At 46.2% G+C, this 16,352-nt stretch overlaps 1 protein-coding gene across 1 annotated transcript in view; it reads left to right on the forward strand.

Annotated features, from left to right (window-relative positions):
• Nucleotides 1-4,467: 4,467 nt before the first annotated feature.
• The window catches only part of LOC141122083 (uncharacterized), a 260,915-nt gene continuing 249,030 nt past the window's right edge, over nt 4,468-16,352 (forward strand). The window contains exons 1-5 of the mRNA XM_073611888.1: nt 4,468-4,590; nt 7,184-7,312; nt 13,324-13,458; nt 13,547-13,670; nt 13,787-13,884. Coding sequence (XP_073467989.1) covers nt 4,483-4,590; nt 7,184-7,312; nt 13,324-13,458; nt 13,547-13,670; nt 13,787-13,884 — 594 coding nt within the window. The 5' untranslated portion in view covers nt 4,468-4,482. The remainder of the gene's footprint in view (nt 4,591-7,183; nt 7,313-13,323; nt 13,459-13,546; nt 13,671-13,786; nt 13,885-16,352) is intronic.

Raw genomic sequence — 16,352 nt, forward strand, 5'->3', positions numbered from 1 at the left:
GTCAGCGTGTTGTTTTTTAAGGAACGTGAGGGCCGCCGAGCGTTTTATCTTCTCACGCAGGCCCCGCACATTCCAGGTAAGAAACTTTAGAGTCCCCATGTGTTCCCTTCTATACAGCAACGTATTTCAGCCATCATATATACATCTAGATTTTTGGTTAGCCTTCTCAGATGTCTGTAATGTATATTTAGTGTGCATTGTACTAAGCATAGCATAACGTTTAATGTCTGTAACAACAATGTCCAACTTTGGTTGGTGTACCATCTGGTCATGACACATATAAATCTGTTCAACGGTTGAACTATCCCCCCCACCACCCCCCACCCCGCCTTGCAACCTCCCCAACTGTTGCAGGCATCATCCCCAAACTGACTGAAAATCCCCAACAAGGAAATACAAAACTTTGCATGGTGAAGCCATAAACATGTGAGTAATTGGGGCCACTGCACAAGAGAGTGCTGACGGGTTACACTCCGTATTGGAGGAGCGGTATATAATTGTTCATTGCAGTGGTCCCCAATCTCACTAGCATATTCTCTGATGTCGAGTGGGGTAAAGTCTCGCTGCACTTTGCAATAGAGGGGCAGGACTGTGCCCTCTCTGGGGCTCCGTCTTCTCAAAAAACATATTGAGCCACATCAGATGTCAGGGGAAAACAAATTAAAGTAAAAAATGTGGGTAAGGGAAAAAATCAGCTTGTTGACTGTTAGGCTAAACTTGACTCTCGTAGTAAGGATACAACTCACAGTTCCTTGGCGGGTCTTCCATCTGGCTCACTGAGCGAATAAATGGGCTAGTGCAAAGAGTATTTAAATCTAGCAGTTTGATCTGTATATGTCCACTTCAGTGCACAGCGCATATCTGTTAATTTCTAATCAGGTCTACAATAAGTGTCAGGAGTTGTATGCTGTATTGATTGTGGTAAGTGGTAGCAAAAAAAGTACTTACAGCGGTATCAGTCTGCTCTCTCCGGTGCCCCTTGGCGTTCCAGCCAGGTTATCACCTCCTCGGGGTCCTCAAAAAAGTGAACTCTGCCATCTTGCTCTACTCGGAGTCGGGCTGGAAATAGCATGGCATATTTAATTTGCTTTGATCTCAGCCTGCGTTTGGCTTCTGTGAACCCTTGTCTGCGGCGCTGTACTTCTGTTGAGAAGTCAGGGAATATGGCGATTTTACTGTTCCCTAGTTGAATGTTGCCTTTTTCTTGCACCATTCTCAGGGCCACATCCCGATCCTTATAGTTAAGGAGCTTGGCTATAAAGGTGCGCGGGGGTGCTCCCTGCGGAGGCGGTCTGGCAGGCATTCGGTGGGCCCTTCCCCAGCTAGCATTGGGGAGAAAGCCTCTCTGCCATAGTGTGTGATGAGTAGCTGCTCCAGGAATGTGGTGGGGTCCTTTCCCTCAGCGCCTTCAGGGAGGCCGATTAATCGCAGGTTGCATCTCCTCAGTCTGTTCTCCATTTCGTCTTGCTTGGAGAACAGTTGCTGGATTTGGCGCTGTATACGTTCTGTCCCCTCTTGCAGGGGCGGGATGGCGTCTTCCACATTGCTGATTCGGTTTTCTGCAGTTTTAACCCGGTCCCGGAGTTTATGTAAATCTTGCCGGATCAGAGATATATCTACCTTTACCTCCTCTATCTGGGCTGTTAGTGAAGTTCTGCAGAATGTGATTGCCTCGAGAAGCCGATCCGTATCTCCCGCCGGGCGTTCCTCCTCAGGCTTTTCCGCGGCTTCATTTTCCTCCATCTCCTCTCCTTCCTGCCGGCGGTACTGAGCTAGTTTTGCCGCCGTCGCTGCTTTCTGAGCCTTTGTGGGAGACATCTTGACTGGATTCTTCAGCGGTCACAAAAGGGAAGCTACTAAGCTTGTTTAGAGGGGTCTGCGGGTACAGGATGAGGTAAAATCAGAAGTAATGGGCAGATCTTCTCAGGAATGCGTCCTATTCCACTGTCAGGCCACGTCCTCAGGAGAAACCGCCTTTACAGGGGGATAGCAGGGCCGCAGTCTATGTGTACTGCACAGGCATAGGGGGCAGGTGTGCCAAAATGGCCGCCAGTCAGCACATGTAGGCCCAGGCCGACAGCCAGGCCGTTTGTGAATGTCAGTCTCTCTGGGTCTCAGATGGGTGAGCAGGCTAGGAGGAGGAGGAATGAGCACAGTCCAGCTCCTTCAGGGAGTTATCTAGTAGCCAGGTGCCTGTGTTATGTGGCTGGATCCAGGCAGGGCTGAGATTGAGGTGTACCAAGATGGCCGCGGCCTCCGGTTGTAGGCCGAAGCCGCGGTCTCGATTAGTTTTTTACCCGCCGAGCGGGAGATCGCAGCTCCGTTCGGGCCGCCGTGCGTCTTTTTCCTCCAGGAGTCAGGTCCAGCTGTCCCAGGTGTCCTAGAGAGGTAGTCCAGCCAGTTGGTCAGTGAATAGGTCCAGGATTAATGATTTTACAGGAGTAATGGACGGAGCTCTGAGTCCACACGTCCTACTCCATGCAGTGTCAGGCCACGCCCCTAGGTGAGTTGTATTCCTAGATATTTTATCGAGGTATTGTCCCAATTAAAACCATGCTTTGTACTTAAGTCTATAATTGTTGTGGCAGGTATATTCATAGGTAGGATGTGACATTTACTTTGATTGATGTTGTAGTATGACACCTCTTTGAATTTATCTAGTGCTGTAATTACTGATGGTAAAGAAATGTCAGGCTTGGTTAGTGTCATTATTATGTCATCGGCAAATAAGCCTAATTTGTGTACATCTTGGCCAATGGTAATACCTTTGATTTCTGGGGAAGAGCGTATATATTCTGCTAAAAGTTCTATCGCTAGGGAAAATATTAGTGGGGATCAGGGGCAACCCTCTCTAGTCCCGTTGGTTAAAAAGAAATTTCTAGATAGCGTACCTGTTAAGAAAATGTTTGCAGTGGGATGGGTGTATAATGCCATAATGGAAGAGTGTATGAATCCTTGGAAGCCAAATTTGGTTAGAGTTTGTGAAATATATTCCCAATGCATTCTGTCAAATGGTTTTTCAGCATCTAATGCTAGTAGTAGAGAGGGTGTTTTGTCATTGTGTATTAGGTTGATAATATTTAACATCCTACTTGGTCGGGTTTAATTAATAAGGGGGTTATGTTGACTATTCTATTGGCCAGTATTTTGTATTCGTATATTTTAAGATCAGAATTTAATAAAGATATGTGTTTCTAATTTAAGGGGGACGTGGGGTCTTTTCCTGATTTTGGTAATGTTATTATTATGGCTTCTAGAAGTTCTTTTGAAAAGGTGTTTGAATTTGCTGCTTGGTTAAACAATTTGGCTAGGTATGGGATTAAGGTGTCTTTAAAGGCTGAGTAATATTCTCCTGATAGGCCATCCGCTCCTGGTAGGGTTTGAAACAGTAAAATGGATGGATGCCGCACACTGGATAAAGTTGAAAACATCTTCTTTATTGTAAAACTTGGATCATAAAAAACAGGACAATCAGGCGGGTGGTACATACACAGCTGACGCGTTTCACGCTCTAGTTCGAGCGCTTACTCATATGAGTATGAGTACACTATGAGTAAGCGCTCGAACTAGAGCGCGAAACACGTCAGCTGTGTCTGTACCACCCGCCTGATTGTCCTGTTTTTTATGATCCAAGCTTTACAATAAAGAAGATGTTTTCTACTTTATCCGGTGTGCGGCATCCATCCATTTTACTGTTTCAAACCCTGCTTCAATTTGCATTTAGCCAGCACCTGGGACTCCTCTCCTCTGAAGGATTCACTATTACACACCTGAAAGCAAGTTCTCCTGAGCGGTGATTTATTTTCTCTGTCTTGTCTGCACCAAAGGCCATCCGCTCCTGGTGCTTTATTTTTCGGTAGTTCGTTTATGACTTTTGAGATTTCTTCATTGGAAATTGGTTTATTAAGCTGATCTAGAGATATGGGGTCAATGGAGGGGAGATTAACGTTTTCTAAAAATGCTTTAATTTTGTTGGTGTCAGGTTGAGGGGTGTTTTTGTCATCTTTTAAGTTATATAACGCTTCATAGTATTGTGCAAATGTGTCTACAATTTCTTGTGGGTTGATTATTACTTTGTTTGAGTTGTGGTGGATTTGTTTAGGAATTTTATTTTTTTGTTGATGTTGGCACAGTTGAGAAGCTAGTAGTTTAAGTGCTTTGTTTCCTTGAGAGTAATATTTCAAATTTAATTTTTTTAAATATTTATGGTGATCAGCAATTAGAGCAAATCTGAGTTCAGCTCTTAGATTACTAAGTTGACGTTCTAAATTTATGTCTTGGGGCTTTTTTTATGTAGTTCTTCCAAATTGGATATCCCTTTTAGAATAGTATTTATTTTATTGTTCCTACTTTTTTTGGGAGTTATGTTTTTAACTTTGCCCTGTTATACAGGAAAGGTTATTATGAGACGTTTCTTGGGGCTGCAGTTCCTCTGAACTCCACAAGGTGGTGATCTCACTTCTACCTAGACAGGAAGTCTCTATGGAATACAGACAGGAAGTGATGTCAGGTACACACAGGAAGTTCCGGGTGAGAGTTGAGTCGGCAGGAAGTAGAGAGAAGACTTTGCTGGAAGTGGTAGTAGAGGAGGTAATAAGATCTTATTTTCTATTTACACCCAGTAACCCCCCGTCATGTCCGTCCTCTTCCTCCATAGTCACTGTGATGTCTTTTATCTCCAGCAGATGATGATACACACATATATAGTGTGGAAACCTAGATTAACCCCTTCAGGGTCAGAACATTTCCCCACTTATGGGGCCGGAACATTCTCTTCATTTTGGAGATAAATTCTAGTAATATGTTCCTCTAAACAAACATCACTGACAATAAATAGACAAGACAATGACCATCCTGACCATACATGGTCTACAAGGACAATTATTACACTACACAGGCTGTTGGTCTCTGATGGTCCTCTCACCCCACCTGCACATACTTTTCTCACCTCCTTAACCACCTGCCATCCGCGCTGTGGCCGAATGACGGCCACAGCGCGGACCTGCAGGGCGCACGCCGAGTGTGCTGTGGTCACTAAATCACTGAGACTCGGCTGATCACCGATCCAAGTAAGGGGCAGGTCCCGGCCCCTTACCGTGTGATCAGCTGTCAGCCAATGACAGCTGATCACATGATGTAAACAAAAGATTGGTAATCGTTTTTTTTTCTACTCACGCTGATAGCGTGAGTAGAAAAAAAAGCCGATCACTGGCTCAGATGAGAGGGACAAAGGTCCCGAAGAGGAAGAGGCACATCTGCCTCATCTGTGCTTCTTAACAGTGCCACCTAACAGTGCCCACAGTGCCCAAAGTGCCACCTAACAGTGCCCACAAGTGCCACCGAACAGTGCCCACAAGTGCCAGATATCAATGCCCACCAGTAGTGACAATCAGTGCCACCTAGCAGTGCTGCCTATCAGTGTAACAGATCAGTGCCCATTATTGCCACCCATCAGTGCCCATCACTGCCGCCTATCAGTGCCCATCAGTGCCGCCTCATCAGCGTACATCAATGAAGGAGAAAAATTACCTGTTTTAATTTTTTTATAACAAAATATAAATATATATATATATATATATTTTTTTTAAATTCAGTCTTTTTACATTTTTTTAACAAAAAATAAAAACCGCAGAGGTGATCAAATACCACCAAAAGAAAGCTCTATTTGTGGGGAAAAAATGATAAAAATTTCATTTGGGTACAGTGCAGCATGACCGCGCAATTGTCATTCAAAGTGCATCAGCGCTGAAAGTTGGAAATTGGTCTGGATAGGAGGGGGGTTTAAGTGCCCAGTAAGCAAGTGGATAAAGGAGAAGTCCAGCTTGAGATCACTTGTCTGGGCTTCTCCTATGGGTTACAGGAGTACAATTCGTTTTGCACTCTTGTGACCTGTTTTCAGCAGAGAGCGGGATGAAGTCCTCTCTCTGGTGACATCACTGGAATCAGTCCAGGCACCGCATCATCACCACAATGAAGTCTGGATCTTCCAGGTCCCTGGACTGATGACCATCTCAGCCTCTCAGCGAGCCACTGAGAGACTGAGACGGGCGCTCCCCTCCCCTCCACATCTCCAGTGAGTGCGGGGGGCAGAGCTGTGAGAACCGAGCCATCGCAGATGTTAGATCGATCGGTTCTCAGTGAAGAGGTGCCGGGGGACCGATGCTGCATCCACCTAGGTAAGTATGAATCTGAAAGAAAAAAAATCATACTTCTCTTTTAAAGACCTTCTGCCAGCAAGTGAAGGAAGCCTTCACCTCACCATTTCACCGTTCTAGAAATATGTTACAGGATACAAAATAGACCAAGAGAACAAACCCCTCCCCCCTGCTGTCCTCCTACCTGTACTGAAATAAAAATCACACACCAGTAATGTGCACTACAAGGTCCAGCCCAACAGACAGCAGTCTATGGTAACAGCATGATGAGGACAAATGTTCATTCCAACATACAAGGGTCCTGCAGCTTGTCAGATAAAGATCCGGGAAGATCCAAGGAGATTAAACAACAAAGAAATGACAGCGCGAGATCCTCATTAGAATGATGAAGTCATTTATTCCATAAAAACAAATAGTACACTTACATGTTATAATCTTCATAATCAGCATAGATGGCAGATGGGTTGTTATTGGAGAGAGCAAAACTGACTCCTCCCCCACAGTTCTGTACTCCACCATCAGAATCCTCCTGCTATCCAATCCGATCCCTTCTCTTACTGCAGAGAGTGACAGTGACATCACTCCGATCAGTCAGCAGGCTGCCGGAGATTGGAGCCTTGCAGCCGGAGTTCTGGCAATTATCCTGATTAGCCGACAACTCCGACCAAAAGTCAGCAAGTTCCCCTTCCTGGACATCATGATGACCCGACATTGTCCTCACAGCACTGCCTCAGAGAAAACAAGTCAAAGGAAGGATCGTATTTATCATTCCTTGTCTGCAGATCTAAAACCAATCAAATCCAGTTCAGAGACCAACAAATCCAGAAAAGGGGAATATCTGATCCAGCAGGACAAGAGGGTCCCACACCTCAAAAATGTACTAAACAGTCCAAACTAAATCTGTTCCCATGGGGGGGGGGGAGTAGTTGTTAAATGTATAGAAACCCTCCTATCACCCCCCTCACATCCACATCCTATTATTGTGTGACCAACACCATCCAAATAATTCTTACTTTCATTTCCCAAAGTTATCCGTCTACAAGGAGACCTGTATAGATCAAATGACGGCACCAATGAGGATGGAGGAGGACCGGAGTCACATGACTGAGAAGATACTAAACCTCACCCTGGAGATCATCTACCTGCTGACCGGAGAGGTGAGGAGGATTCTGGGAGGTCACATGACATCACTTCTTTCTCCAAGCGTCTTCCAGGACAGCCCATGAGACCTTGGGCTCCTCCTACCAGGACAGGAAACACGTCACCCCCACCAGATAAAAGGGCGGTCCTCCAGGCCCGTGTCAGTTATTTGTGTTTCCTCCGGACGGGGGGTAACATGTTCATGGAACCTGCTCCCATAGGCCTTATAAGCAGGGGCTTTGTATGGCTTTTTTCTGGGGCATATCACTTACCTCTTCCTCTGCCAGAAGCAGCACACCGCTGGGGAGGGGAGGTTGGCTATGTTGCTGTTCTCTGTCCTCAGTGCCTGGAGAGGGCCAGGACCGGTGTGAGGTCGGGCCCCTAGCGCAGTGCATTGCACTCTAGCTCAGCTGAGCTTCGGTTGTCCTTCCCTGCCGACAGCCTGGCTGATCTGAGCAAGGAATGGAGGAAGCCGCAGCGTTCGAAGGGGCGGAGCTATTGCGCTCCAAGCTGGCCCACAGGAAGTGCCTGGAGAGGGTTACTTCCGGGGCATATGACATCATCATCGGGCGCCGGAGACAAGGTTCCAGTCTTCATAAACGGCGCGAACAGAGAACGCTGGCTGCTGGTGTTTCTTGGTGTTAAGCAGCCAGGCTGTGGATGACCAAGAGGGGCAGAATGGATCCTCCTGCAGTACCTGCACAGGCAGCGGATGCAGTTCCCAACACCAGCACCTCACAGGTAAGCCTGGGGTGTTCTGTCACCACCTTGCTATCCCTGTGAGTGTTCCCTCCCCCTCCCCCCTCTGTAGTAGTGGGTGTAAGGGGACACATTTCCTCCCTCCTGCACGTGGTGTTACGGAGTGATTGTGGGGCTTTAATTACATTGTGGGTCATTTATTTTGTCTTGCAGACCAAGACTCAGGACAAGGCCCAAGCGCAACCACTTAAAAGGAAATGTGCGGTTTGCGCAAACAAATTGAGCTCCTCAGGGAGCAAAGCAGTTTGTCGCACCTGTATAGAAGGCCTAGTAAAGGATGACCCGGTTGCCTCTTGCCAGAAGATGCTTACTTCTATTAGGGATGAGCTTGCGTCCACCTTCAGTTCCTTTAGAATGCTTATTGACAAGCTCCAGACTCCAGCAGAGAGTCTGTCTTCACTGAAGGCTTCAGTAATCACTTCGCAGCAGGCAGAGAGTGAAGACTCTGAGGCTGAGGTCAGATCTACCCGTTCTTCTTTGGAAGAATCAGGGTCAGATACAGAGCCCAGAGATAGAGAATCCACTCGAGGCTCAAGATTTAAGTTATCTGTTGAGGATGTAGATGACTTATTAAAGGCTATCTATACTACCCTTGAATTAAAAGAGGAAGAGGTTCAGTTATCCAAACATGATCTTATGTATGAAGGATTACATAAGAGAAAATCAAGAGTGTTTCCAGTTCATAGTTCTTTGGTTGATACTATTAAACTGGAATGGGATAATCCTGAGAGAAAACCATTCTTCTCTAGTAACCTAAAAAGGAGGTTTCCTTTTGATGAGGACACTGCGCAGCCATGGAATAAGAATCCCAAGTTAGACGCACCTCTTTCAAAAGTTTCAAAAAACTCGGACCTGGCGTTTGATGATATGGGTACGCTTAAGGATCCGATGGACAAGAGGGGGATATCCTTCTCCACAGAGCCTGGGACTCAGCAGTTGGAAACCTGAAACCAGCTTTGGCTTCCACTTGTGTGGCCAGAAATCTGGAGTTTTGGTTGACTCAGATTCAGTCACATCTGTCAGCAGGTACCTCCAGAGAGCAAATTTTAAAGTCTTTTCCTCTCCTATTTCAGGCAGATTCTTCCGCTGAGTCGGTAAGAATGTCAGCCAGGACTTCGGCTCTAGTGAACTCGGCCAGGAGAAGCCTTTGGCTTAAGACCTGGTCAGGGGACTCGGCCTCCAAGTTGCGCCTTTGTGGCCTTCCTTTAACTGGCGATCATTTATTTGGCCCAGGTCTACAGGAGGCACTGGAACGCACGGCTGATAAGAAAAAGGCGTTTCCAGAGAAAAAGAGAGTTCAGACAGCCAGAAAATTTTTTCGTGGCCAAAACAGGCAACAGAGTCCTAGAGAAAAGGACAGCAGGCCGAAAAAGCATTGGACTGGGCACAAATACAGAGGCAAAGGGGGAGTGCTATTTAACCCTCCTCAACAGCCCGCCAAGCCGCAGTGACTTGTGTTCCCCGGTGGGAGGGAGATTGAGGGCCTTCATCCTTCAGTGGGCAGCAGTCACTCTGAGCCCCTTCGTCCTGGACCTTGTGACCAACGGGTACAGGCTCGAGTTTGTTCACCAACCACCAGAACGTTTGTTGGTCACATTTCCTCCACAAGATCGGGAGAAAGCGAGGGCTCTGGGTCTCCAGATCGGAGACTTATTAGATCAAAAATTCCTGATTCCTGTTCCTTGATCGGAGCGGGGCAAGGGATTCTATTCCCACGTATTTGTGGTCAGAAAGCCGGCAGGAAAGTTTCGACTTATCCTGAATCTCCGGACCTTAAACAAGTCCATCAGATACAAGCATTTCCGTATGGAGACGGTTTTTACAATCAAAAACCTACTATACCCAAACTGCTTTATGGCCACGTTGGACTTAAGGGATGCTTATCTTCACATCCCTATCCATCCAGCCTTCCAAAAGTTTTTGAGATTGGCAGTGAATGTATGGGGACCCGACATTTTCAATTTCAGGCCCTCCCCTTCGGTCTTTCCTCAGCCCCACGCATCTTTACGAAGGTGTTGGGGGAAGTGCTGGCTCCTCTAAGATTAAAGGCAATAACGGTTATCCCTTACTTAGACGACCTCCTGATAGTGGCAAAATCATACCAAAGGCTGTTGGAAGATCCCCAGGCTGTACAGGACTTCTTACAGTCCCTAGGCTGGCTAATAAACAAAGAAAAATCGTCCTTGATTCCAGCCCAGAAAGTAACTTATCTGGGTTACGATTTTTGCTCCGTGAACCAAAGAGTTTTTCTTCCTCAGGAGAAGATTACCAAAGTGTTCCAGACTATGTCAACATTGCAGACCAACCAGTCGGTCTCTCTGAGACAGGTGTCGAGGATAGTGGGTCTTATGACCTCATGTTTTCCCGCAGTACCATGGGCGAGACTCCGTCAGCGTCCGTTACAAAGGTTTCTTTTAAGAAACTGGGACGGGGACGTAAGGTCCCTGGAGTCAAGGATCTGGCTTCCCGACAGGATAAAAAGAAGCCTGTGGTGGTGGAGAGCTGGTCAGCACCTAGCAGGAGGTCTCCCATGGTCCTTTCCCATTTCCCGAAGGATTACCACGGATGCGAGTTCCTGGGGATGGGGGGCTCACCTCAGCAACGCAGTAGCACAAGGAGAGTGGTCCCCAGAGGAGGCAAGGGCCTCATCCAATCAAAGAGAGCTGCTTGCAGTCCAGAGAGCCCTCCAGTCTTTTCAGATGGAGATCAGGGGTCACAACCTCCAAATCCTGTCAGACAATATAGCGACAGTCGCGTATATCAACAAGCAGGGAGGCACGAGAAGCCGGAGGCTTCAGTCCATTGCCCAGGAGATCCTTTCATGGGCAGAGGGGAATCTAGCCTCCATTTCTGCTGTACACCTGAAGGGGAAAAACAATTGCCTGGCAGATTATCTCAGCCGTCACAGGATAGACCGAGACAACTGGTCCCTTCATCCCGAAGTCTTTGCAGACCTCACCAAGAGATGGGGTTATCCGGTAGCGGATTTGTTCGCAAACCGAAACAACCGCAAGACGGAGATATTCTTTTCCATGAACCCGGCAGACCAAGCCTTGGGGATCGATGCTCTGGCGAACCCGTGGCCTCCAGGCCTATGTTATGCCTTTCCGACAATCAGGCTGATTCCAGAAGTCCTCCGGAAGTTTCTGCTGGAAGAGACAGATCTGATTCTAATTGCCCCGTTTTGGCCCAAGAGGCCATGGTTTTCCCTGCTACAGTCTCTGGTTTCAGAGCCTCCGTGGAGTCTTCCGAAAAGGGAAGACCTATTATTGCAGGGTCCAGTATCACACCCTCAGGTGGTTTCCTTAAACTTGACGGCCTGGTATCTGAAGAAAAGATACTGAGCGCCCAAGGGTTCTCTGACAAAGTAGTCAGGAGTTAATTGCAGGAAGCCAGTTACTAGAGCCATATATTCCAAAGTTTGGAAAAGGTTTAACTCATGGTTATCTGAAAATGATAGATTAACTCATGATATTCCGTCTATTTTGGAATTTTTCCAAGAGGGTGTCGACAAAGGTCTTTCTGTTAGTACCTTAAAGGTACAGGCGGCAGCTGTTAGTGTGTTCCTCCAGTTTTCTCTCCTGGAAAATCCCACTATAGCCAGATTTTTCAAATCTATCTCTAGGGCCAGACCAGTAGTAGTGAGAAGTTGTCCAACGTGGGATCTGTCCCTAGTACTTCAAACTCTGGTAGAATTTCCGTTTGAACCTCTGGAAAGTATGTCAGTTAAGTTACTTACATTAAAAACTGTGTTCCTTATAGCTGTTACCTCAGCTCGTAGGATAAGTGAGTTGCAGGCCCTATCAGTTAGGGAGCCCTTCCTCACGATTTTTGAGGATTGAGTCGTGTTACGAACCGATCCAGGTTTTTTGCCCAAGGTAGCAAGTACATTCCACCGATCTCAGAACATTGTATTGCCAACCTTTTGTAGTTCGCCACAGGGTGACTTAGAAAGAAAATTTAGTTTTCTAGATGTAAGAAGGATTCTCTTGGTCTATCTTGAGGTCACGAAGACCTTTAGGAAAACTGATGCCTTGTTTGTTCTCTTTTCTGGAGTTCACAAGGGGAATAGTGCATCTAAAGCCACATTGGCTAGATGGATAAAGCAAGCCATCTTGGAAGCTTACAAAATTAGGGAGGTCCCTACACCTTTTGTTACTGCGCACTCAACTAGAGCCTTGTCTACGTCTTGGGCTGAGAGGGCTGGTGCCTCACCGGAACAAATTTGCAGGGCTGCCACTTGGTCCAGTTACTCGACCTTCATTAAACATTATCGCCTGGATCTCCTATCAGCTCAGGAGCAGGAGTTTGGTCGTAAGGTCCTTCAGGCAGTTGTCCCTCCCTAGACTGGTAAGTTCTGGCTCATCGTCTCATGGGCTGTCCTGGAAGACGCTTGGAGAAAAGCTGAGTTAGACTTACCGGTAACTCCTTTTCTGAGAGTCTTCCAGGACAGCCGGATTCCCACCCGGTATTGTCTGAAGTTATGTGTATTATGCATATGTTTTGCAGGGTCCTACGGTTCTTGAGAATACTGACATGGTCCTGGAGGACCGCCCTTTTATCTGGTGGGGGTGACGTGTTTCCTGTCCTGGTAGGAGGAGCCCAAGGTCTCATGGGCTGTCCTGGAAGACTCTCAGAAAAGGAGTTACCGGTAAGTCTAACTCAGCTTATCTCTATTAATAAAACACAGACCTGACCGGAGAGGTGAGGAGGATTCTGGGAGATCACATGACATCACTCTTATCTCTATTAATAAAACACAGACCTGACCGGAGAGGTGAGGAGGATTCTAGGAGGTCACATGACATCACTCTTATCTCTATTAATAAAACACAGACCTGACCGGAGAGGTGAGGAGGATTCTGGGAGGTCACATGACATCACTCTTATCTCTATTAATAAAACACAGACCTGACCGGAGAGGTGAGGAGGATTCTAGGAGGTCACATGACATCACTCTTATCTCTATTAATAAAACACAGACCTGACCGGAGAGGTGAGGAGGATTCTGGGAGGTCACATGACATCACTCTTATCTCTATTAATAAAACACAGACCTGACCGGAGAGGTGAGGAGGATTCTGGGAGGTCACATGACATCACTCTTATCTCTATTAATAAAACACAGACCTGACCGGAGAGGTGAGGAGGATTCTGGGAGGTCACATGACATCACTCTTATCTCTATTAATAAAACACAGACCTGACCGGAGAGGTGAGGAGGATTCTGGGATTCTAACATGATATTCCTATTGGTTCCTCAATACAGAGATTTCCTCTTGTAAAGTCAGGTGATCATATGACCATCACAGTGCCTCCATGTGACTCCCTAAAACCTGAGAGACACAACATGGAGAAGATTCTAGAAGTCACCAAGAAGATGATGGAGCTGCTGGCAGGAGAGGTGAGGAGGATTCTGGGAATTCTGGGACATTATCCAGTAACAGACAAGGGATGTGTCTGGATGGTGACTGTATCATTGTGTGTGTCAGGTTCCTATAAGGTGTCAGGATGTCACTGTCTATTTCTCCATGGAGGAGTGGGAGTATTTAGAAGGACACAAGGATCTCTACAAGGACGTCATGATGGACAATCAGCCGCCCCTCACATCACCGGGTAAGAGGAGACTTTATTGTAAAGGAGAGAGCAGTACGGAGGCTCCACCTAGATCCCCCATCATCTGATAAACACATAGAAACAATGTATTCAGTCAGTGTGTGTGTTTCCTACAGATGGATCCAGTAATGGGAACCCACCAGAGAGATGTCCCCGTCCTCTGTATTCCCGGGATTCCACACAGGAAGGTCACACCATCCCTCACCATCATCAGGTAGATGAGGAACAATCACTGATAGTATCATTAGGATCTGTACATTATATGCATTGTTACCATTGATGTCATTTTTATTATATATTCAGAGTGGAAACCTGAGAGATTCTAAAGTTGAGGTAAAAGAAGAGATAAAAGAGGAGGATGATGAGGATGGGGTGATGGAGAAGTCAGAGTTTCTAAAAGAACACAAAGATCTGTACCAGGACACCATGGTGGAGTCATCCAGCTACAGAAACCCACCAGAGAGATGTCCCCGTCCTCTGTATTCCCGGGATTCCACACAGGAAGATCACACCATCCCTCACTGTTACAAGGTTGGTGGGACGGAGGTTATAAAACTCACTTATAGAGACAATGTGTGGATTTTTTATGTGATGTCACAATAATAAATCTTATATCTTACAGATGATATTCTCTCTCATTTTCTTGATTTAGAGTGGAGATCCAATCGATATAGAATTTGAGGTTAAAGCAGAAGAAGAAGAGAGGTATGTGAGGGATGATCAGCAGTCTATGGAGGAGGATGGAATAACGGGGACATTTATAGAGGAGGACACTCCTACAGAGATCAGCACAGGTGGGTCATTAACACTAAATACATTCCTCCACCCATACTGCTCACTGATTGGTCCAGAGTAGGGCGGGGACTGGGTGATATCAGCCTGTAATCCCCTGGTCACTTTCCTGAGCTGTGTTCCCCATCCTGTATTCCTGTATTTCTCTCAGATAATCTTCCTTCTCTGTGCTGCAGACACAATTTATGTATCTAGACTGGATTTATGGAGATTCTGGGGTTCAACTGGTAGCAAAATTTATTTACGCCATAGATGTTACTAGACCTAGACACCTGGGGTATGTGTCTTGGATCTTCTTCCCCATGGCTGGGTCTGATAAGATCTCTGACAGAACAATCCCCCCAGGATTACTTGCTCTTATATTTGCTGGCTGTGCCGGGTGGAGGGATATGTCTGTATAGTCTCAGACCCAAGTCACTGAGTGCAGTCTCAGGAGATGGGAGGCAGCGGTGTGGGACCTCTGCAACTTGTCTCATGTAAACATTTCATCTTCCACTGATTACTGAATACCAATATTATGAGTCCTGACCCTTACACTGTATAATTTATATTGTACATTATATACTCCTGACCCCTGCACTATATACTCTATATTGTACATTACATACTCCTGACCCCTGCACTATATACTCTGTTGTACATTACATACTCCTGACCCCTGCACTATATACTCTATGGTGAACATTATATCATTCTGATACTATATAGTCCTATCTGTTGTATCTTATACAATATGTTGTACATTACATAGTCCTGACTTCTGCTCTCTCCCCTCTACCCACTGCTATATATACACATAATATGTATTCTCTTTTGTTACACCCATTTCCTACCAGCTGCACATTTTATATCTGATGATTTGATTGGAGCACAGACTTTTACATGTTGATAATAATGTGATAACATCCTGTTGTGACAGTGAGCGGGGAATCTTCTTTCCACACCCACTATCATAATTTTAACCAGTTGCGGACCATGTACCACACATTTACTGTGGCGGTGTGGCCGCTCTGCACCAGATTACATACCTAGTATGTAATCCGCGCTCTGGGTAAGGGACGCGCCTGCCGACTTGACGCCGATGTGATTCTGTTCAGAACCGATTAATCTTCAGGTCTAGGCGAATGATTTATGACCTGGACCTGCTGATTGGTTCTGACAAATCACAGAACCTCCTGTTTACAATAGACAGGCACAGGAAATGATGTCATCTTCTCCCCTGGAGCCCTTTTTGGATCCAGCGTGAGAAGAGAAAACATCTACTGTGAGTACAATCACTACACTGACACCAGATCACATTTAACCCCCTGATTGCCTCCGTAGTTAACCCTTTAATTCCCTGTCAGTGTCATTAGGTACAGTGTACAGATTTTTCACTGCTCACTGTATTAGTGTCCCCATGGTTAAGTTCCAAGGGGTAGAGCAAAATGTGTTGGAGGCGTGGCCTGGCAGGAGCCCAGGCAGAGGTTGCCATTCTCACCATCACACACTCACGTGGATGTGCGACACCGATGATTCCTTCCTTTCCCTCTCCAGCCACTGTATTAGTGTCACTGGTAACGCCAAATAGCATTACCATCAGCCCTAGATGGCGTCAGGGTACCCGCCACATATTCCCTGATCGCCCCCCCCCCCAGTTAACCCTTTCACTCCCTGTCACAGTATCAGTACTACAGTGTACAGATATTTTTTCTAATCATAGTATTAGTGTCACGGGTGATACCAGCATCAGTTAGCATCAATTCCAGACAGCGTCAGATTTATATTCATTATCACATTTAACCCTTTGATTGCCAGTAACACACACACTATATACCTCCATTACTAGTATAGTCTGAACGGATCAATATCTTTGATCAGGTCATATACTAGCGTCCCCAATAGTATAGT

The sequence above is a fragment of the Aquarana catesbeiana genome, unplaced genomic scaffold, assembly GCF_042186555.1.
Source record: "Aquarana catesbeiana isolate 2022-GZ unplaced genomic scaffold, ASM4218655v1 unanchor239, whole genome shotgun sequence".
Taxonomy (NCBI): Eukaryota; Metazoa; Chordata; class Amphibia; order Anura; family Ranidae; genus Aquarana; species Aquarana catesbeiana.